We start from the raw sequence: 23,976 nt of genomic DNA on the forward strand, positions 1-23,976 counted from the left end.
TGGAACTAATTTCATTTCAACGGGAGTACCAAAATAGGTTAAGGAGTTAGAACTTAAAAGTGTCAATTACATGTTGATTAATAGTCATTTTCATATTCTCAAGGCGTTAGGAAAAAGCAAATGCTTGTTATTTTTAAATTTAATATACAAAATATATTTACAGAAAAATTTACGGTTTTATAAAAAAATAAATTTGATATACGATTACTCACACCTCAGCACCCTAAATAGCCCACCCCAAGTTCCAACCGGCTCTTAATTGTTCTTTCCTAACAAGATCACATGTACGTACTTAACATGTGTCTAAATTCTCTCAGTTTTCAACCATCTAAATCTTCCCTTTTCATTTTCAATTCTTCGCAATCGGTAAAATCCTTTGTCTTCGTCATGTATTAAGCCATGAATCTCTCTCTCCGTCTTTCTCTCTCTATCATCACCGCCGCTTCATTTTTCTCTCCATCTAGGGTTTTGAAATTTCGAGGTTTCTTTTTTTGTTGTTGTTGAAGAATCATAGCATTTCTACTTTTATACTAGGGTTTTCCAGTTCGCTTTACGGTATAAAGCAGGTTTGAATTCTTCTTCTTCCTTTTCGTTTTTAGCTAATTTGAGTTTATTTTTATTTTTGGACTAATTATTTGTATGCATTTTTATCAACTCTTTTTTTTAAAAATGTTTTTTTATGAGATTTGGTAACTGTTTAATCTACAGTTTTGGAGCTAGGTTTAATCATCCCTTAGGTTTTTTGTATGCTCCGTGCAGTTGTATGCAATGTGTTGGTGTGGAGTTGATTTTGATTAGTTTTTTCTCTCTCGAAGTTTTAGTTTTTATAGTGACTGACACTGATATATTTGGGGAGCACGTGCTGTTTGATTATTATTTTTTGAGCTTAATAGGAAATCGTTTATCTGTTATTTGTTGTTAGTGTTGTTTTTGAAAGATATAAGAGTAACGGCTTAATCCAAATTCATTTTATTTGTTATTTTCTGTTCTATCCTTGTTCAATTGCTTTTGTTTCTTGCACTTTTCAGTCTAAATTCATAGTGTAGCTTTGAAATTGAGACTGATATTGGCGATGATAGCTTCTTTTTTGGCTGCATTTGTCCGATATTTTTTTGAGGAGCACTTGCTGTTTGTTTGTCATTTTGCTGTCCTGAATGTCTTAATTGTGTCGGGGTTTGATTGGGCTTTTACAGGGTTTCTGAAATAGAATTGGTTTGTTACACTTGTTGGGGTTTCTGTTGGCGTTGGTGTATAGGAACGTTCTTTGTCAACCCGATGACGTAGTTCACAAGTCATTTATTATTTGGAATATTGCATTTATAACTACTGGTGTTTTGCGTGCGGTGGTAGAATCCCGTGGGGATTTGGTGCTATAAACGTATTGTGCATGGTTATGCCGAATTGTTAAATGTGGAGAATTCATTAAGAAATACTCCCTCATCCCAATTTTGCTAGAAAGTATTTGGCTAAATGCGGAGTTTAAATGCTTCTGATATAAGCTTAAAGTGCCTTAGGTGCAGAATTGTTCTTTTTTGTATTTAGTGGGATCTACAGCTCGCCATGTCAATGGTAAAATGGGAATGTAATAATTATTAGATTTTAAACAGTTCGGTGCCAATCTTTTTGAGATTGACAATAAAGGGAAGGGGGACAAACAAATTTCCACAGGGAGAATTAAAATTGGTATGGAGATTTTAAACATTTAACCACTTCTTAAAATTAATTTGTTTTGAATATGGTCATTGTTCTTCGACAATTTTCATGTTATAGGAGGTTGTTATTTCTATGCTTGGATGATGCAATTGTGATTTTAGTGATCCTTTGAATGTACTTAATTCAAATTGATCCTTTGTTATTGTACTTAATTCCATTGTACTTAATTCCATTGATCCTTTGAATGTAATGTGATAGTCTTCCTTGTTCCTGAATATTGGGATTTCATTCTATAGATTAAGGTTTTCGACTGTCACATCTTTAGTATGTGAGATCGCCCACCAAGCAGAAGGTGTGGAATTGTCTGTTTAGCCCGTTCTTAATGAGTAATGATGGCTTAATTTGGTATTTGGTGCCTGTAATCTTTAATGCTCGCGTGATTGAGATGCTGTGGCTTTATATACTTGCTGCTTATACACCTGAAATCAAATGAATGGGATTTGAGGATGGAATGCTAAAAGTTTGTAGGAGGTGAATTTATAAATGTAAATCAAACAAACAGATCAAACTGGTGGAGATCACAGTTGTCAAATCTGAATAAGTGTTTTTTTTCTTCCTGGCTCATGCATGTGTGAGGAGAGGGTGAAGGATATGCATATATCCATGTTATAGAATCTGATTCACATCGTTTAAGGTAGAGTGATCTTTTATTGGTTTGATCTGCCCAAGATCATTTTCTCTATGGCTTTTCTAGTATTTTCGGGGATGGACATTTTTTCAAAAGGTTGACTTCTATTTGGTCAATTCAATCGAAAGCGGGTTGAGGTGGTTGGTTTTCTCTATTATTTTATGATATAGGCCCAAGTTAAAATTGGACTTCTCAACTATGAGTTGTCTACCACTGGTAAGTCAAACTGGTGGGTCTAGCTAATTCTGTGATATGGTACTTCACCCTTTAGGTGAGTACTGAGTGGGTTCAAGAAGTTCTTCCAGGAAGAACAGATAGAGAAAATGGTTGGACGATTATAAATAATGTGAAGCGAATCTACTAACTCTGGTTCTTGCACAAATTGAGTGTACCTTCTCCAATTCTGGGTCAAAACTCAAAACTATTGCAATAAATCCCTAAACAAACAAAAGCCAAAAAGAAGCAAGAGTAAGAGTCATTGCCTCGTGAATATCGTGATATTACTGGAAGGAGCACCATGTGTTGCATCTCATAGAAAAATTATAACGTGCTAATACTTTTTGGATTTAGACCCTAATACTAGCCACATCTCACAGGAACTCATCAAGAGTTAGATTAGCTTTATAATAGTTGTGCTATTACATTGGATGAACTTCAAATCAAGGTGAGGTCTAGGTTTACATCCACCAAGTGGAAATTAAATTGAGTGCGGCTGATGGAAGGGGTGGTCACTTGATTGTAAAAGAATGCTTAATTCTAGTTCGCTGTGGGTAAAGGTAGGTGGTGCCCATAACATGCAAATAGATATTGCCTATAATTAGGGATTGGTCTAAGGAGGTGGAGGGAGAGCTTACTTTCTGGGACCATTCAGAGGTTGTAGAGTGCATTCATGAGAGAGAAGGTTAACATAAGCAGGGATAGAGGAGAACAAAAACGGTTGTTTGCTGGTGGAGAAAGAGGGAGGTCGCAAGGGGCTAAATAGTGCATGAAACTTGCTTCTCGCCGCCAATTGGGGCTCTTTGTTGCTGAGTGATAAAGGGAAAGAGAGTACTATTTAATATTCTCCTTTTTCAGGGAGAAAAAAAGCTCCTTTTTATTTTCTGGACTTATGCCCATCTTATATGTTTTTGCTTTTAGTGAATTTATAATTAGGATCACAAGTGAACAAAAATTCTTTTAGAAGTACTTTTGCAGCCCAAGTTATTTTTGGTCACTTCCTTGAGTTCTCGAATTACGCTTACATCCTCTGTCATGAATCGTTTCTGCTAAAGTAGGCATAATTACACTTAGTTGCCCTCTCAGTTCCCAACCATGGTCATTCATAAACAATTATCCTCTCTCCATCAAAATTGACCATGCTGCGTATTTGAGAACCCAAATGAAACTCAAATAATGGCACTGGAGGAGATCACTATGAGTTTCTTTTTAGGTCGATAAGTTTCTTTCTCTCTAGTTCTCTGGTCCTAAAAAAGGTTGTATTCTTTGACTCGAGTCAACTATTATATTGTTTCAAATCATGTCGACTCCAGCATTGTGTCCTTTTGTGTCCTATGCATTGATATATTTCTTTAATATCCAAATTTATGATGTTTGTTTGGTTCATTAACTTATTAATATTTGAATGATGCATTGAAATTTTATTTATCAAAGAACTATGCATTGGATTTGAATAAATTCAGCCTTCCCCACAGGGTAGTTGAACAATTCAATGTGCGATCTTATTTGTTGTAGGAACAGAATATAAATTACTTACAGGCACCTTGACATATGCTTTTGGTGAGACTTGAATCACCAGCATGGATCTGAATGCCTCGCCACAGCCACAGGATGACGATGAGATATTTGGACAACAATTAGAAGATGAACCGGAAGAATCCAATGTAGAACATAGTGATGACCGTGCAGATTATACGAGTGCAGTGGAGATTTCACGTCGCGTATGTCTCTGTTTCTACTGCTCACTATATCAGCTATTGAGCTGTACTCTTACTGGAACTTGCTTCTTTATTGGATATCTCTTCCGCGTTTTGTTCGATGCATCTCTCCTTTATATTAGATGTTTGTTTGCTGTTTGTCTTCAGCAGATTAATTCCTGTAGATAGCTTTGTGCAACGTCTTTAAGGCAATTTTTTTGGAGAATGCTATTTTTATCCATCTTTCAAACAGATGAAAAGTTGCTTGAGAAAGTATCCGAAGTGTTGAAATTTCCCCTAGCTATTCTTATTCATCTTTCAAACAGATGAACAGTTGCTTGAGAAAGCATCCGAAGTTTTGAAATTTCCCCTTTCTTTTGAATAAGTCCAAATGCTGGATTTTTCTTGACCCATAAACTAGCACAATGAGAAGCTTGAGTTGTCTACAATGAGTGGTAGGCTGAAGCTGCTGAAGTCTTACTGGTATACAGCTGATAAGACTACCTTGGTTCACTAGTACAGAATTCGTGTTAATCTGAACTCTTATATGTTGGCGTTGGATGGGGCCTTAGCATAGCATGGTTGAAGAATGAAGATTAGCTTATTTTATTTTTTTCCTTCCTTTTTTGTGTAATCCCCCCCCCCCCCCCCTTCCCTTCTTCTTTCGCTTTTTAGTCAGGCAAGCAGTTTGGGATCAACAAAAAAGTATGGATGGGGAAGTCGCTTAGGTCGTTGAACAGATTATCCTCTGATTAATGGGGATATTCAGCATTATTGGTAATCTGGTTATCTCCAAGTCAGCCATTATTGGTAATCTGGTTATCTCCAAGTCAGCTTAGTTATATAATGTGAACTATTTTTGGTGCCATGCTCAGTACCTCCTCCAATCAATCCCCCCTCTGCCAAAAGGGGGAGAAAGTAAAAGAAATAGAACTTGCTTCTTTGTTGCTTCTTTCAGTAGAAAGTGGAAAAAGATAGGGGACAAGGGAGTAAGTGCCCATAGATAGGGGTATGTTCTTGTGAATTTTGTTACTGTGGGCCAGTGGGGGACCTACATATTATTTTTGATAAGTATTCTTAATTTATAGTTTCCTATCTTTTACATGTCAAAAAGGAAAATATTTTCTAATTTCCATGCCCGCTTTCTAAATGCTATTTGTTTTAGGAGCGGGAGGAAAGGATTCAAAGAATTAAAAGACAACGTCCAGATGATAGGCCAGCATATCCATCTCAGCCACGAATACGCGATGAGATTTTTCAGACCAAGAGACAGAAGCCTAGCAGCAGACTTCCTCCAGGTTATTTGGGTTTTCTCTAGTGTGCCAGTTGTATAAGATGTGCTATGTGTGTGTACTCTCTCTATCTCCCTCTATTTATATGTATCTCTTTCTCTGTGTGTGTGTGTGGAGGACTTGTTGAAGTAGCAATTGATTCTTGCTTCCCTTTGTGTAGTCCATCTTTCTTTTCTATTCTTGTCATCTAAGTGTAACTTTAGGTTGCCCATAACTTTAATAGGATGTGTCTTATTTGACTATTATTTCAACAAAGGTTCTTGTTCTTTTTTCCCGCTCCCTGACTTCCCTTGGTTCTATTACATCATTTTATCTTTTCAATTGCTTATGCAGGTTGGTTGGATTGTCCTGCATTTGGACAGGAGATAGGTTGCATTATTCCTTCAAAGGTTCCTCTGGATGAAACTTTCAACGACTGTGTTCTTCCCGGCAAGAGATACTCGTTTAGGCAAGTCCTCCACCAACAGAGAGTTTTAGGAAGAAAGGTGAGTGTGTTAACCTGAATGTGGTTCTTTGTTCATCCTCTTGATCTGGATTTCATCTTTAAAAGTCCTGATTCCTAGGTGTTATCATGAGGCAAAATTGTATTGCTGTTTGATGCTTTCTTATTACGTTGTGGGCAGTGCATTTGTTTGTTATATATCTTGTAGATTCTAGTTTTAACTTAGATAACTAATGCAAATCAGTTTCTGAAAACAAGGTGCTGCTTATGAATTATGGTCTTAGAGATGTTTTATATCAAACCCGAGGCTTATTTGCTACTTTGTTATGCCGCTTAGTATGATAGAGCCTTCTTAATTCTGGCCCGTTAATTCATTTAGGTTACTTTGACAACAAAGGATCTGCTAAATCCTACAACTGACTCATTTCATGTTACAAATTTCAGCTTGGGATGGTGATTGATCTCACAAATACAACTCGATACTATTCATTGTCAGATTGGAGGAAGGAAGGCATCAAGCATGTTAAGGTTGGTACATGGTAATAAAGTCATGGAGGAGGATAGGTGGTGGGGAAGTAGTTTTTTCTCTCTGAATTATGGTTGTTGTCCTGAATTTGAATCTCTTATGTCTATTAGATTCAATGCAGAGGCCGTGATTCTGTACCTGACAATGAGTCTGTAAATTTATTTGTCTATGAGGTAATTTTAATTATGTTAGTTGCAGTTTCAGTTGAATTCTGTATCTAAGAATGACCTTGCATTACTTAACATGTAAAAGTACTGCAGATTTGCTTATTTACCTTTATCCATCCATGGTTATATCTACTGTGTTTGTTACGGATCTATCTGCACATGTTACACTTGGTGCAATTATTAATGTTTGTTGTTTGTTAATCAAGTGGAAAACGCATGTGTATCGCTGGTTAGTTTGTAATCTTTTAGGTATATGCCCCGGTCTGGTGATAAAGAGTGCAACACGTGATCTATGGGTTAGGAACACATCATGGGTTTGATCCCTACGCAGACAAAAGCCTTGTATTTCAGTAGAGAAGGGTAGAGGGGAAGGCAATTATCCATTGAGTTTGAACTGTGCACCGATGGCCCTCATGGATTTCTCGGTTATCAAAAAGATCTTTTTGGAATAGAAAAAAATATTGAGAAAGGTAGGTGTAGATGTGATGTAAATCTTTATATTATATTATGAATGTACTCCACTTTGAAGGGGAGCCTTAACACAATGGTAAGAGTTGTCGTCGTGTGACTAGGAGGTCACGTACAATCCATGAAAATAACTCTTGTAGAAATACAAAGTAATGCTGTGTTACAATAGTTATGGTCTGGCGCGGCCCTTCCCTGGACCTTGTACTTAGTGGAAGTTTGGTGCACTGGGGCAATGCGCTATTATTAATAGGAAAAATAACATTGTTGGGTTGTCCCAATTTGCATAAGACCCCCCCCCCCCCCCCGGGGTGCAGTTCCCCTCCAAAAAAGTAAAGGAAAACACGGAAGAGACACAGCTTTCTGGTGTAAAGAAAGCTGTGTAGAGGAGGCAGAATCTCTAGTTGACCTGATAGGTGCACTGTAATCTTAGGTGGACATAGCTGGTTTTTGTTTTCCTTGTAAATATGGCTTGGCACTGCCCTAGTGCTGTTTTATTTATTAATATTCATGTTATCATTATCAAAAACCACGGAAGAGAGAATGGTCAAAGCATTATGAACTTGAACATCCTTGTAAAGAGTTTTGTTTTTCTTTTCCGATAAATTGCCAAATTGCAGGATATACTGTATTTTGTGAGAATTTTTTCTCAGATAAAAAAGGAGTACTATAATTTTCTTAGAATTTGGAAAGGTGTTCTGTTAACTTCTAGTTAGGTTTTCTAAGCATTAGGAACCTCAGCATTGATGAGAAGCATGCTCTGAGTTTTATTCTGTTTAGGCGAAGAAAGGGTAACTTTTTCACATCCTCAGTGAATACTATATGCTATTGAAAGGAACTGGATACTAATATTTATAGCTTACTATCAGGTTTCACAATTTCTTGCACGTCAGAAACATGCGAAGAAGTATATTCTTGTCCATTGCACACATGGGCATAATCGCACTGGGTTTATGATCATTCATTATCTGATGCGTACGCTGCCGATATCTGTCAGCCAGGTTAGCAATCTTGCTATGTTTTACTTCCTTCTTGCTACAAATTTAACTACTTATCTCTGAATGATCAGAGTACTTTTATGCAGGCAATTAAAATTTTTTCTGATGCTCGACCTCCTGGGATCTATAAGCCGGACTATATTGATGCCTTATATGCCTTTTATCATGAGAAAAAACCTGAAATGGTTGTTTGCCCTCCAACACCTGAGTGGAAAAGATCTTCTGAGCTTGATTTGAATGGCGATGCTATGCCGGACGACGACGACGACGATGGAGGTCCTGCGGTTCCTTTGCCTGTATGTGTTTCTGCAAGAGAACTTTCTTTTTGATATATTGGCACTTTATTCATGGGTGAAGTGTTTGGTTAATTCCTTCTCTGATGAAAGTTTAAGCCTTCTATTTTCACCGGGGCAGTGTTGAATATGATTGAATGTGAATACTGCAGTGCTACCTAGTGGCTCTCAACATTAGAATGAGAAACCCATCCCTTTATAACGACGACAACAACCCAAGTGGGGTATGGAGAGGGTAGGATGTACGCAGCCTTAACCTTACCTGGAAGGGCAGAGAGATTGTTTCCGATAGACCCTCGGTTAAAGAGAGAAACCCATCCCTTTCTGATACTTTTATGGTGAGGAAGTAGTGAATCTTGATTTTGAGTGCAATATTAAGCTTGATTTTTGAAAATCACCAATTTATGGCATTCCCAAGTTTTTTGCTAATGGAACTTGTCAACAAGTAACACTTAGTAACGACCTTGCAATGCTTGGGATGCAATGACCGCAACAGCTTTTTAATGGCATTGTCTGTCCATTAAGCCTCATGCTTGTCAGATTAGTTGATTAGAGTCTCCTTCCGTCAACCATGAGATGTCTTCCCTGTGTGGTTCGATGAAATTGAACTTGTCGATATGGTATTCTTCGAGTGATGAGTTCTTTTCGTTGTTGTATGAGGTTGAATTTTGGCCAGTTAAGAACTCACATATTTAGAATATGAAAGTAATAGAAATTAGGATGTTGAGGTGGATGTGCATGCACATTAGGATAGATAGGATTAGGAATGAGGATATTCGGGAGGTGGGGGGCGTGGCCCCCATGGATGACAAGATGCGGGAAGCGACGCTCAGATGGTTCGGGCACGTAGGAAGGAGAAGCCTAGATGCTTGCGCAAGGAGGTGTGAGCGGCTGGCTTTGGAAGGCACGAGAAGAGGTAGAGGGCGGCCTAAGAAGTGTTTGGGAGAGGTGATGAGACAGGACATGGCATGGCTTCAGATTTCCGAGGACATGGCTCTTGATAGGAAGCTGTGGAGGTTGAGAATTAGGGTCGTAGATTAGGAGGTAGTTGGGCTTATTTCTACTTCGTACCAGTGTGAGGCTAGTATGATAAGATTTCGTCTTAGATTACTGGTGGTTAATGTTGTGTTCACACTACTCTTCCGTTTTTCATAGTGCCAGGTCTATTTAATAGTTATTGCTTTTCATCTATTTTCTAGTTCTTATGATGCCGTTGTTATTTATAGGGTTTTTGTTGATGGTACTGATATATTGTCTCTTTTCGTCTTCTTGAGCCGGGGGTCTTTCAGAAACAACCTCTCTACCCCATCGGGGTAGGGGTAAGGTCTGCGTACACACTATCCTTCCCATACCCCACTAGTGGGATTTACTGGGTCGTTGTTGTTGCTTCACCCAAAATAGTTTCTGGTCAAATCCTCTATATAATTTGCTCTATTAGACACAATTTCATTGTAATTACAGAATGATAGAAAAATGATCTCTTGTGCTCCTTTTTCTATTCCATTTAAATAAGTGTGAAATAAGTAGCCAAAATTTAATGCTGCAGAATAGTTTCCATTTCTTTTTTATGTCTAACCTGGATTGCCTAAGGTTTCCTACCAGGAAAAAAAGGAGCATTATTGTTTCTCATATAATCCCTCAGAACTGTGTACTTTGCTATATTTCTTATTTGCATTTCCAGCTTTTGCACCTCCATGTTGTTACTTTTTCATCGCCTTTGCCCTTTACTAATTAAAGAAAGATTTGCTCAAGAAGAAATCTAGTTTTTCTTTAAGGCTTGACAAGGTGCTGGAAGAGATCTAACTTTGCTTAGAACTTAGAAGAAGCATAATATTTTCTGGCTTGGTAAAGAGTGTTTGGGATGGGAAACTAGAATAAAATACACATCCTGATGGTGTCATATTTGCTGACCTTCTAGTCCTTTTTCTCTAGTAATTTGCTGGACAATGCATTTTGGTGTTTTTTATGTTATGATGACTCCTTCCTCTCTTTTCAAGCTTTTGGCAATTGGTGCTTAAATGGTTACAGAATAGTTAATTTGTCGGATAGCATCTTCGCAGTTCACAGAAGGATGAGAATAGCAGATGTTTGACTGTTCTTTTCTGATGTTCAGCTTGATTCACCTTTTACTTTTTGAAAGTTTAGATTCCCAATAAACAAACTTGACTGAGAGCCAGAGAGTTGAGCAAGAGAGGTGGGCCTGGTGGTGTAGTGAACAGGTGGTGTGTTGAGCAAAGAGAGGGAAGGGGGGGGGTTGTAGAAGAGAGACAGGAAGCAACACGGAGGGATATAATGGGGGTTGTGAGGAGTGTATTGAAGTCAGAGGAGGTTTTTGGTTTAAGAGGGTATCATGCTTATGCTTTAAGAAGAATGACCTGCTTGCTTGATCTGACCTAATCTACTACTCCCTCCATTACAGTAAACCTGATTTTGCTTTCCCTGAAAACACGATCTCCTTCGTTAAATGAAAAGTCTTTTTCTTTTCTTTTTTTTTCGTAAAATGAAAAGTCTTTCTCTGCCCCATAACTCAAAATAAGAAAATCTTTTGGTACTTTAAACTGGATTTGACATCTTACCAACTAAATGTTCGACAATTCGAGCAATTGACTAGAAAGCTATCCGAGAAAACTTAATGTAATAATCTATTCAAACGGTGCAGGGCAAACTAGGAGTATAAATTTCAGCATGTAACATTGATATCAAGGTTATAGCTGCTTGTGATTACATCTTTATACCAACATGCTATGGTTTTGGTTTCTACACTTTTGCCTTGCAATGAGGTTTATTTATTCGACAGAGCTTTTAGAATTTCCTTATAACTCATTTTCTCCCTTTTCAGGATAATCATGAAGCGCAAGTGGTAATGTCAAATGACGACATTTTGGGAGATGCAATCCCACAAGATCAGCAAAATTATATGCGGCAGTTCTGTTATCAAGCACTGAAAATGACTCCAGGGGTAGGAATCTTGCAACGGCTCGCTTGATGTCTTTGTAAAATTGTTGCATGGCGACTTTATATATGATGATCTTTTCTGTTGTTTATGCATGTTACTTCTATTTTCTGGTCTTGCTTGGACTTAATTTGTGGATTATGTAGACTACTTCCTGCAAAGTATGCATTTGTCTGCTCTATTCTAACCCAAAAATCCTTTTGGTGTATTTGTCTTTCAGGGTAGAGGCCCACAATTTCCTGGCTCTCATCCAGTCTCTCTTAGCAGGTTTGATTTTATCTCTGTTCGGGGAACTGTACTTCATCATATTCTTTTGGCTGTACAGTCAGGTGGAACCTTAGGTCTAGCATTTTGCGCTTAGCCATACATACAAGAAGTGCCTGTTCACCCACAAATCGGAAAGAAAAAAGAAATTATCACACCTGGTCCTGCCTAATTCAGATTGGAAACTGTGTACAATTTGATTGTGAAAAAAGAGAAAAGGTTCCACATAAAATTCCATTGTTGATACATGATGTTTATCTACTTTTCCTGGATATGTGGAAATGACAGTAGAAACCCTTGCTATGTCATGTAACATGATTGGTTGTTTTTAACATGCGGATAATGCCAGCAAAGGAAAACTAGAATGAAAACTAAGAAGCAAGGAGAGAGAAACATAGAAAACTTCTATAGGACAATCAGAATTGATAGAAGATATCGCCGGAGAAACTAGTCTTAACAGAAAGAAAGAGAGAAATATTGTCACCACACTTACCTAGAGAGAGAGAAATATGGAAGCATCTCCTCATGTCATTGACATGTTATCGCAGTTAAATATAAGCTTGAAGACATCGAAGCCTAAAATCTAAGTTATATAGCTGCAGAATGAGTTATCCTCGTTGCCACTGAGATGGATTAGTTGAAAGCTGGAAACATGTTGATTTGATGATTTGGCAATAGCTTTGATCTTTGGAAAAGAAAATATAGACTTGTTTAAACTGTGTTAGTAACTAATTTTAAACACTAAATTGTGTATTAAACCCCTCATTATTGTGTTTTCACTTTTCTCCTCTTCCTGGGAATTGCTCAAGCGTTTCGTTCTCTACCTCTTGATTTCTTACTGCTGCCATTTATTCTGCTTCTTTTAATCTGTCATTAAGAATCTTTGCCCAATCTTCATTAGCTTTTTTGTCTCCCAACCATGAAAGTGTCCCTTGGCCATCATTTGGTGCTGCAGAAGTCATGCACTTGTCTCCAAAGTATGTTTAGCTCTGTTTCCACAAATGTTTCATCTAACCTTTTCTTGGAAGTCTCCTGATGCTAGCTTATATTTTCTTAAACCACATGTTATAGTTGTGTTTTTGTTAGATCAGATTCTGAAAATATAATAACTACGCTATCACATAGAGAGGGTTTTGGGGAGATCATAAATGTTCAAGTTCTTGCGATGACTTCCGAATTCAGACTGAAAGACATTGATTATTTGACCTGTCAAGAAGCAGCAAAGGCACACCTTTTTATTTTGTATAAATTACCTTGGTTGGGTGGATTTGTGGCCCCTCCAAGGGGCTGTCTCCATTGCGGGAAGAAGTATACGATTCTATTCTTGTTAGAACTCTTGAAAGTTTGATCTTCATGGAAGGTTTTAAAATCTCCAGAGCCCACCATTTTTCTATCTTTTCATTTTGCGTTCTTTACACGGTGGCCAATATTGAACCAACTAGTTCTTGATGCCTCTGGTCAACTTGCATGGTTCGGCAGTGTGCCTATTTTGCCTGTGCAGCTAACACGGTTTCAGACTTTGAAGGTCATGCATGGACGAATGAGTATCTCTGGTTATATTATGCTTGCAAGGCATGAATAAGCTTGTTTTACTTGTTTATTTGGCTAGTGTTTTCTTTGTTCTGCATGATAGCTTGTCAATCGATGTGTTTTGAGTTAGTTAATTATTTTCTTTAGATCCCTCGTACATATTTTACTCATGGATAGTAACCTTCTTGTATTTTTATATTTGAACCTCATATGGACTCAGATATGGATATTAACATAGTCTCTGAGAAAACAATTGTTTATTTATTGAACTGGCTAACTCCCTTACAAACTTTGGGTAGCATCCAATACAAAACAAAGACTGAGAAAACCTTTTTTCCACAAATGTTTCATCTAACCTTTTCAAGAAGCAGCAAAGGCACACCTTTTTATTTTGTATAAATTACCTTGGTTGGGTGGATTTGTGGCCCCTCCAAGGGGCTGTCTCCATTGCGGGAAGAAGTATACGATTCTATTCTTGTTAGAACTCTTGAAAGTTTGATCTTCATGGAAGGTTTTAAAATCTCCAGAGCCCACCATTTTTCTATCTTTTCATTTTGCGTTCTTTACACGGTGGCCAATATTGAACCAACTAGTTCTTGATGCCTCTGGTCAACTTGCATGGTTCGGCAGTGTGCCTATTTTGCCTGTGCAGCTAACACGGTTTCAGACTTTGAAGGTCATGCATGGACGAATGAGTATCTCTGGTTATATTATGCTTGCAAGGCATGAATAAGCTTGTTTTACTTGTTTATTTGGCTAGTGTTTTCTTTGTTCTGCATGATAGCTTGTCAATCGATGTGTTTTGAGTTAGTTAATTATTTTCTTTAGATCCCTCGTACATATTTTACTCATGGATAGTAACCTTCTTGTATTTTTATATTTGAACCTCATATGGACTCAGATATGGATATTAACATAGTCTCTGAGAAAACAATTGTTTATTTATTGAACTGGCTAACTCCCTTACAAACTTTGGGTAGCATCCAATACAAAACAAAGACTGAGAAAACCCATAAGCTAGAGTTCATCTTAAGGTATTTTTTTTCTGAGAATTGTTCATCTCGAGGTAATCTTTGTCATTGTTTGCAGGGACAACTTGCAATTGTTGAGGCAGCGTTACTACTATGCCACATGGAAGGCTGATGGGACACGGTATATGATGCTGATCACGATGGATGGTTGTTTCTTAATTGATAGACATTTCAACTTCCGAAGGGTTCAGATGAGATTTCCATGCAGACATACTAATGAAGTACGCTCATATCCCGTCAGCTATGAGGATGTTCTGATCTTTTCTTTTTGTCTCCTTTTTATGTCTCATTGTTGGAAACTATCTGTGTTTTATCATGTGAAATTTTCGTTTTTTCTCCCAGGGTTTGGCCGAAAAGACGCACCACTTCACTTTACTTGATGGGGAGATGGTAATTGATACTTTGCCTGACACACAGAAGCAGGAAAGGAGATACCTCATTTATGATCTGATGGCCCTTAATCATGTGTCTGTCATTGAGGTTGGATTCTAATACAGGAACTCATTTTCATTTCCTTATTAAAATAAAAAAAAATCTGGCTATACGCTTAGGGGTCTTTTTGGTTCTCTGTATTACTGGGAATTATCCCGTTATTAAATTCTGCGTTGACTGCCATGTGTTTGGTTGTCTATTTCCTGATTTTGTGTATATATTAACTGCATTAGTGATGTGGTAAATGTATTAGCCAAAAAAGATGTGAATTTTTAAAAAAGCCAATGAGGAATAGTATACAGATGATAAAGTACCTTTACACTGTTATTTGTTTATTTAACCATCTCCTCCTCGTTACCTATGATCGTTCTAGTAATGATTTTAGAATTATTGGGAAGTGTTTAGAACAACTTATTAGGTACAATGTCTTTTTAATTTGTTTTGGAGGTTTGTATGTTGGTAGGAAATATAGGGGGCGTCTAGTGTTAGAGAACCCCTAATTTGTCTAAAAGGACTAACTATTGAATATTAGAATGAAAAGGGTGATGTACTTATTAATGCAGTAAGACATGAATGCATTATCTATTTATTCATTTGGTTGTTGCATTATCTATTTATTCTTATCTCTCATTTATTCCGAAATTTCGGTAGAATTTTGGAGGTATGTGGGTAGAGCAGGCTTGGAGTGGCTGACTGGGCTGTTTAATGTTCTTTTCAGGACGAAGAGGATGCCGGATGAGTTGAGGTGGAGTACGATGATTCCGTTGTATAAGAACAAATGTGATATGTAGAATTGTAACAACTATAGGGGTATCAAGTTACTAAGTCATACCATGAAAGTTTGGGAGAGGTTGGTGGAAGGGAGGGTAAGGAGGGCAGTGTCTATATCAGACAACTAGTTCGGGTTCATGCCGAGTCGTTCTACTACGGAAGCTATCCACCTTATTAGGAGGTTGGTGGAACAGTACATGTATAGAAAGAGGGATTTGCATATGGTATTTATTGACCTAGAGAAAGCGGATGAAAGGGTCCCTAGGGAGGTTCTTTGGAGATTCTGCAGGTGACAGGTGTGCCAGTAGCTTACATTAGGGTGATAAAGGTCGGGTTATGACTATGGGAGGTGACTCAGAGCATTTTTTGGTTTTTATAGGATTACACCAAGGATCTGCGCTTAGCATGTTCTTATTTGCCCTGACGATGGACGTACTAACACACCATATTCAAGGGGAGGTGCCATGGTGTATGTTGTTCGCTGATGATATAGTGCTGATTGATGAGATATGAGGCGGCGTTAATAAGAGGTTGGAGGTTGGATATAGGCCCTGGTGTCTAAAGGTTTCAGTTGAGTAGGACTAAGATAGAATATCTGGAGTGCAAGTTTAGCAACGCGATGGGGGAAACGGACATGGAAGTGAGTCTTGACTCACAAGTCATCCCCAAGAGAGGAAGTATCAAGTACCTAGGGTCAGTTATCCAGTGGGGAGATCGACGAGGATGTCACACACCATATTGGGGTGGGGTGGAAGAAATGAAGGTTAGCATATGGAGTCCTGTGTGACAAGAATGTGCCACCGAAACTTAAGGTAAGTTCTATAGAGTGGTGGTTAGACCGTTCATGTTATATGTGGTTGAGTGTTGGCCAATCAAGAACTCATATACCCAGAAGTTGAAAGTAGCAGAAATGAGAATGTTGAGATGGATGTGCGGGCATACTAGGATGGATAAGATTAGGAATGAAGATATTCGAGAGAAGGTCTGCGTGGCTCCCATGGACGACAAGATGCGGGAAGCAAGGCTTAGATGGTTTGGGCATGTGTGGAGGAGAAGCTTAAATGCCCCAGTTAGGAGGGGTGAACGATTGGCTCTGGCAGATATGAGAAGAGGTAGAGGGTGGCCTAAGTATTGGGGCGAGATGATCAGGTAGGACATGACGCGGTTTCAGATTTTCAAGGACAGGGCTCTTGATAGGAAGGTGTGGAGGACAAGGCTAGGGGGTAGTCGAGCGTTTTTCTAGAGCGGTGGTTAGACCGGCCATGCTGTATGGGGCTAAGTGTTGGGCAGTCAAGAATTCACATATCCAGAAGATGAAAGTAGCAGAAATGAGGATGTTGAGATGGATGTGCGGGCACACTGGGCAGACACACTAGGCTGGATAAGATTAGGAATGAAGATATTTGGGAGAAGGTGGGCGTCGCTCCCATGGATGACAAGATGCATAAGAGAGGCTTAGATGGTTCGGGCATGTGCGGAGGAGAATCCTAGATGCCCCGGTTATGAGGTGTGAGTGGTTGGTTTTGGCAGGTATGAGAAGAGGTAGAAGGCGGCCTAATATTGGGGCGAGGTGTCAGGTAGGACATGGCGCCACTTTAGATTTTCGAGGACATGGCTCTTGATAGGAAGGTGTGGAGGTCGAGCACTAGGGTTGAAGGTTAGGAGTAGTCGAGCGTTTTTCTAGAGCGGTAGTTAGACCAGCCACGGTGTATGAGACTGAGTGTTGGCCAGTCAAGAATCCACATATCCACAAGATGAAAGTAGCAAAAACGACGATGTTGAGATGGATGTGCTGGCATACTTGGTTGAATAAAATTTGGAGTGAAGATATTCGGGAAAAGATGGGCGTGACTTCCATGATGACAAGATGCGGGAAGCGAGGCTTAGATGGTTCGGGCACGTGCGGAGGAGAAGCCTAGATGCCCCGGTTAGGAGGTGTGAGCGGTTAGCTTTGGCAAGTATGAGGAGGTAGAGGGAGGCCTAAGAAGTATTGGGACGAAGTGATCAGGCAGGACATGACGCGGATTTAGATTTTCGAGGACATGACTCTTGATAGGAAGGTGTGGAGGTCGAGCACTAAGGTTGAAGGTTAGGGTGTAGTCAAGCGTTTTTCTAGTCTGATAGTGCTTTGTCCAGGACTGCTAGCGGCTTATGTTGTGTTTACGCTATTTTTCCGTTTTTCACAGTTTTGTGTTATTGCTTTTCGATTTGTTTGTTGTCTCTTACGATGCTGATATTATTATTTTGGTTTCTGTTGTTACGGATGTATTGTCTCTTTTCGTTTTCTTAAGCGAGGGTCTTTCGGAAACAACCTCTCTACTCCTCCGGGGTAGGGGTAAGGTCTGCGTACACTCTGTCTCCCCAGACCCCACTAGTGAGATTTTATTGGGTTGTTGTTGTTGTTGTTCTCATTTATTATCAAGAAATTATAATAGGTGTTTTTGGAAGGGGAACCTTGGAGCAACGGTAAAGTACATGTCACGGGTTCGAGCTATGGAAGCAGCCACTAATGCTTGCATTAGGTTAGGTTGTCTACCTCACATCCCTTGGGGTGCGGTCTTTCCCTAGACCATGCGTGAATGCGCGATGCTTTGTGCATCGGGCTGCCCTTTTTTTAATTTATTGTAACAGATGTTTTCACTCTTAATTATATTATGCTTATTATTTTTAATCAGAAAAGTAATACATACCAAAGATATTACTGGAAACTAATCTGTATCTGATTTAGAACCAAACTCATGTTTTAGATTATATACTATATCCAGAATTCAACATACTTTACACAATACAAGTTATCCAATGATTATTGTTCGCTGTATTAAGATTCGTATCTTACAATCCATGCATAGTTTCTCTGACCCAAATGACCACTTATAGTGGTCAGATTATAGTCGTAATTTTTCTGTGATTGTTTATTTACCAAGTTGCAGTTGACAGATTTTGAATAATGATGTCATATGTTCATTAATATTTCTTGTTTGAGTATCTTGTAGCAGTTTCGATATTGTCATTTCTTGCAGGTATTCAAACACACCTGGAGCTAACACATCCTTGATTTATGTTATAAGTATATTGGTCTGCGTTTATGTGCGTTGTGTTTAACATGTCTTTTGAAGTCTGTTAGTGTTTCGTGGCAGAGTAAGATTTCCTTGTGTGATTATTTTTTCTTTAATCTGAGTCTTCTAAAGTCATTTATGCTTTGTAATTTTAGAAAATCACAACATGATGTGTTCACCGCTGAGAAGTCCTCGTGTTGCATCCCTCTTTTCAGCCACTGATGCTTGCATCAGGGTAGACTGCCTACATCACACCCATTGGGGTGCGGTGCTCCCCCGGACCCTGCGTGAACGCGAGATGCTTCGTGCACCGAGCTGCCCTTTTTTTATTACTACATGATGTGTTTACTTCTTTAATCTGTTGTCTGATATTGTCAGTGAGTTGAACTGTGTCCCTAATTTATCGCCTTATCACTTGGTGCCAATAGGATCTTTTGACATGCATCTTCGAAGAAAAAGATGTTTGTTTTCTGGTATAATGATGTATGTGTGTTGCATATGAAATTCTTCTACCTCTGAAATGTAACTGTCTTAGCAAAGAACAATATGCCAAAACATTTTAAAGATAATATTCTATTAATGGCAAAGAGCTATATTATAGAGCTATGAGACCTTTACAGATCTTGTAGTGCTCTGAACAGCTGTAGGTGTAGGATGTCAAAGCATGGTAGGAAGACATAGCATACTTTCTTTTTATACACATTATTGAAAGAATTACATATATCTGCTGATTGGACATATTGTTACTGGTTGCCATTAATTAAAAAAATCTTCAAACTCAGTGGATAATGGACCCCTCTACAAAAAGTGGAGCTGCAGGGATACATAGTTGCATTTGAGTCCTTAAAGTGGAGGAATGCTAATATGCTATTTGCTAGGGAATGGAATAGAACTTGTTTACATAGTTTTCATCAGGTGAGCTCCAGCTGCTATCGTGTCACCACTAGTATGAGGCATTTACTGGCCTGATTAGTCGAAGTATTTTTATTTCTTAATTGAATCTGATGTGCATCTCAACCATGTGGTTACCTAAGAGGGTCATCAATAAATCAACTATTCACCAATTCCAGACTATTTGGTTCTTGATCATACTGCTGTGTTTTCTCTGTACGAGTAATTCAAAAAGTTTATTTGTGTTACTGGCTTACTGCAACTAGAGCTCCTACACCCTAATAGGATCGAGTGAAAGAAAGACAGAATTGCTTTGCTACAGCCCAGCGCTTATCAGTAGTGTATATGTGGCACATCATATTTCATTTATCCAAGCCTCATTTACTTCAGAAAAGGTAGATAACCGGCATGTTTCATATGCTTCGATCATCGTGCTGTTTTAATCAGTTGTGTATTGTGGTGTGTGATTATGGTTTTGTATGGTAATGTCTTGGAGGCCATGAAACCTATGTATTTCAATTATTCTTCTCATTCTACACTGGATAAGCATTGCTAACTTCACTTCATTCTGTTTTGCTTGAGTATGTACTTTTTTTTACAAAAAAAGTACATATATACCCAGGAACGGTGTTCTGGTATATAGTAAGCATTGCTCATTCTCTGTTCTGGTATTTTACATATATAGTAAGCATTGCTCATTCTCTGTTCTGGTATTTTACAGCGACCCTTTTATGAACGGTGGAAAATGATTGACAAAGAAGTGATTGAGCCCAGGAATTATGAACGTCAACATATATACCAGAGTAGAAACCCTTACTATAGATACGAGTTGGAGCCTTTCAGGGTATGTTTTGTCAACTTTGTAACGTAGTGTCATAAGATTAATTATAGTTGATTTCTAGTATCATTTTTTCTAGCTAAAGTGGCTGCTGATCTCTCAATGTCTACCAGGTGAGGAGGAAGGATTTTTGGTTGCTCTCTACTGTCACGAAACTTCTCAAAGAATTTATTCCAAAGCTTTCACATGAAGCAGACGGTCTCATTTTTCAGGTTCTAAAGAGTGACAAATCTTTTAGAGTGATTATACTGAATGTCTTCTTGTTCTAGTGTTGTATTGAGTTTCTCCCGAGGAGTCAGTTTTTTGCATCACTTTAGATGTTTCCAAGTTATATGGTGTGTATATTTTGATTGTTATCTTGATGAGACTCTATTTGAAAGTGGTTCAAACTTTATCTTTGTTTACTGTTATGCTGCAGAGAAGTTATTAAAGATGGTAGCATATCCTCATTCAGTTAATTGCGAATGACATATTTACGGCTAACAGTGACAGAGATACACAAATCATACACATGTAATTGTTTTAGGTTCTGTATGCTCAGCTACTGTTTTCTTTCCGTGTTAGGGTTGGGATGATCCTTATGTTCCTCGCACGCATGAAGGTCTCTTGAAGTGGAAATACCCTGAAATGAACTCAGTTGACTTTCTGTTTGAGGTTGTGCTCTCTGCTCTCCTAGTGAAAAGAGCTGTTTCAGTTTCCTCGTCCTTTTGGTTTCTTATTTTTGTTTTATCCCTACTAGTCACCTGTTAAATATCATTTGTCTGCACGATTTAAGTGGAAAGGCCTGGGTCATGTTTCATGCTGTCCTATTGGAATTAAGTGTGAGTATCTCTAATCATATGGCAGGTGGTCGATGGTCGTGAATTGCTTTATCTACATGAACGAGGGAAGAAGAAACTAATGGAAGGGAATAGAGTTGTTTTCCCAGGTTAGGAATTCCCAGTTATATTAGTTAATACCTCTAGTCGTATCATACAGGAATGTTTCCCTTACTTAGGGTTTGGTTGGAAGTATAATAGGCGTGAATATCGTATGCATCCATACACTTTTTAGTGTTTATTTGCTGGCGTGTGTACTTTATCAACCTGGGTGGATGTGATTTCTTAGTAAAATGGTGTGTTGTGGGGAAATTGGATGCAGTGCTATTATTTGATTTAGTTAGCCTGCATTCATTGTATGATCTTAAAAGTAAGGAGGCTAGAGTTACCTCCCAAAAAGAAATAATAAATAAAAATAAAAAGTTAACGAGGCCATTTCACACTTACTCTGCTGCGACAGTTGAGGTTCTTTTTTGAATCTTGTGAGGTGCTAAGTAATAGTAAGAATGTGGATAAAATTACTTTATCTAAAAAAAAAAGAATGTGGATAAAAATTCTATAGGTACTAAATACTAAAGGCAATATTGAGAAGAAAAAAAATGAAGGCAATATTGCTATTCACAACTGACCTTCCTTTCTAATCCTACTCTCCTCTGAGTTCAGGACACATATTCTTGCTTTCACTATTTTCTCTTTGATAGTTGAGGCTCATTAGAACGTGGATGGTCCACAACTTGAAATTGGATCAGTTGCTAAAGATGATAAGGGTCGGACATGTTAGTGGGATTATTTTGGAATATTACAATAAGGTTCTCAATGAATCAAGGGCAACAGAAGCTTGTTTGTATTTTCAGAGAAGTAACCATTCACACGTGAATTTGAACAAGATAACCCACATTTAGGTGTCTCCTTAATCTTAGTGGTAAAATTCTGATTAACAAGATCATCCTAGTCAGACTAGGACATGCATCTCTCGAGATTTTGACAAGAATTGAACAATTTTGTTTCTTCTCTTGCTCTTTAAGATGGTCATTCAAATGGTTGATCCTTGTTGCTTCGAGTTGGTGAGCTACTGATGCTAGTAGTGAGGATAGGGACATCCAGGGAAATGTCTAATCTGTTGTCCTGTAGACTTGCATATCTGAGCAGTTTTTCCTTGTGCTTTATTTGTATCCCCTGAATTTTTTTCCTTCTTCTCTGGGTATTTACCTCTGGTGCATATCCTTAAAATTGGTTTCTTTCATGGTCACAGATAGTTCTGACCCGTCAGACTACGCTGGTAAAATAGTAGAGTGTTCTTGGGATACCAGTAACCAAGAATGGGTGTGGATGAGGACCAGAGTTGATAAAGGAAATCCAAATGATTACAACACTTACAGAAAGGTATGTATCGCTTTAATGGCAAATACTAAGTTATGTAGTTGATTTGTTGATACGTGGACTTGTGCTTTAATAGAACCTCTTCCATATTTTCTCATTTATTAAAGATGGATAGACCCTATTAGACTAATTATTGTTCCTGTACAACAAAATTCAGGTATTTAGAAGTATTACTGACAACATCACTGAAGAAGTGTTGTTGAATGAGATCTATGAGATCATACGACTGCCAATGTACGCTGATAGGATACAGAATGATAGCAAAGCTCACCATGTACGACGCAGATGAAAGAATTTGATTAAGTGGACGGCATTGTTATTGGTGGAAGCTAGTGATTAGATTAACTTCTCATTGGAAGTTAGCCGTGTTCATGTACATCAATGGAAGGGTATTTATGAGCATCCTTAGTCCCTAGGCATGTAATGTGTGCTACACTGGGTTTATTGCATGATCCAGTTGGTACACTGTAAACTTAGTGGTGCACGACTCCGGCCTTTCGTTTTTCCTCCTGTTAGAGGGAATTAGCAAAAAAGTCGTGTATATTAGTTTATTTAGTTTCTCTTTTTTTCTGGTTACTGTTAAGTTGTTGGTAGGTTTCTCCAGCAGTAGTTAAACTTAAAGCTCTATGTTATCTGTTCCCCTGTGAATATGAGTCTGTTATACAAGTAAGTTGTAGCTTATCATTTGCTCTTGTTCTTCGTTATATTCAGATTGGCTACCGAGAGTACTCTGCATGTGTTGCACTGTCTTCCTTCCAATTTAGTAGATATTTCGATGTCCTTGACCTTAAAAATTATCCCCATCTGTTCTATTAGGTGGAATTGTTTTCTTGTTAGTTCGTAAAAAAGGGAATGAAACTTTTTTATAAGTAAATAATTTCACTTTCAAGTTTCGTGGTACCCTTAATGGCATGCTTTTGTAGTAATATGTTTAACATTACAAGTTTCAAGAATGTCTCTTTTCTTTTTAAATTTGTGCTCGGTCAAATTACGGTAATTGGATGGGAAGGAATAATATAAGAAGAAGAAAAAGCAGCAGCTGGAAAGTCAGGATTATATTACAAAATATCGACATTTGCACTAGCAAAGCTCCTAGAGTAATCTTGGAATACAAAACAAGTGAACACCAGTAATCTTTATTTCTGACAAATATGTCGAGGATCTCAATCTTGATAATGATAGGACATTATTTTCTAGCAATGATGTATTGACTTATTTGTTGAGACGTGACGGGTAAACAATGGTTTAACCCATTATAGTGTCCTTCATTAATCCTCACTCGATAGAGGTTGTAAGAGAACAAAACTCACGGGGTTCAAACTTGTAGGTGAGTTGATTGTCACCGCCTATTTGTACCGACCCATATGAGGAGTGACCTCATATGATCATAAGAAAATTATTCTATAAATATCTCATATTTTTATTAGTTTGTGTTATATCTTACAAATGTCATATGAAAATGATCATATAACCTAAAAAAAATATTTGTTTGAGGTGGTTTGATTTCTCGTCCATCTTCTTTCCTCTTTACTTATTTGAGTTGGACATACTATATTACAGATCAAAAGTTTACCT

General features: G+C 38.1%; 1 protein-coding gene across 3 annotated transcripts; it reads left to right on the plus strand.

The window, feature by feature from the left end:
- Nucleotides 1-210: 210 nt before the first annotated feature.
- LOC107816729 (uncharacterized) lies at nucleotides 211-23,085 on the plus strand. Of its 3 annotated transcripts, none has more exons than XM_075222769.1 (18): nucleotides 211-566; nucleotides 4,073-4,278; nucleotides 5,420-5,552; nucleotides 5,880-6,031; nucleotides 6,433-6,516; nucleotides 6,625-6,687; nucleotides 8,016-8,147; nucleotides 8,231-8,440; nucleotides 11,277-11,396; nucleotides 11,611-11,657; nucleotides 14,274-14,436; nucleotides 14,558-14,695; nucleotides 20,087-20,209; nucleotides 20,317-20,415; nucleotides 20,768-20,857; nucleotides 21,050-21,131; nucleotides 22,274-22,404; nucleotides 22,559-23,085. In XM_075222769.1, exons 2-18 carry the CDS (start codon nucleotides 4,138-4,140, stop codon nucleotides 22,688-22,690), a joined length of 2,040 nt encoding a protein of 679 aa, XP_075078870.1. In that variant the 5' UTR covers nucleotides 211-566; nucleotides 4,073-4,137; the 3' UTR covers nucleotides 22,691-23,085. The 3 variants fall into 3 exon arrangements, 2 of the variants coding, with proteins under 2 accessions (XP_075078870.1, XP_075078871.1); XM_075222770.1 differs by having other exon boundaries at nucleotides 4,079-4,278; XR_012695445.1 differs by lacking the exon at nucleotides 21,050-21,131.
- Nucleotides 23,086-23,976: the final 891 nt, after the last annotated feature.

The sequence above is a fragment of the Nicotiana tabacum genome, chromosome 10 (genome assembly GCF_000715075.1).
Source record: "Nicotiana tabacum cultivar K326 chromosome 10, ASM71507v2, whole genome shotgun sequence".
In the NCBI taxonomy this organism is placed as follows: domain Eukaryota; kingdom Viridiplantae; phylum Streptophyta; class Magnoliopsida; order Solanales; family Solanaceae; genus Nicotiana; species Nicotiana tabacum.

Bases quoted from the DNA above. Each gene is read 5' to 3' on its own strand.
- LOC107816729 (XM_075222769.1), top strand. From the start codon at position 4,138: ATGGATCTGAATGCCTCGCCACAGCCACAGGATGACGATGAGATATTT. The intron at 6,688-8,015 runs GTAATTTTAATT...GCTTACTATCAG, and splicing joins TAAATTTATTTGTCTATGAG to GTTTCACAATTTCTTGCACG. The intron at 11,658-14,273 runs GTTTGATTTTAT...CATTGTTTGCAG, and splicing joins CATCCAGTCTCTCTTAGCAG to GGACAACTTGCAATTGTTGA.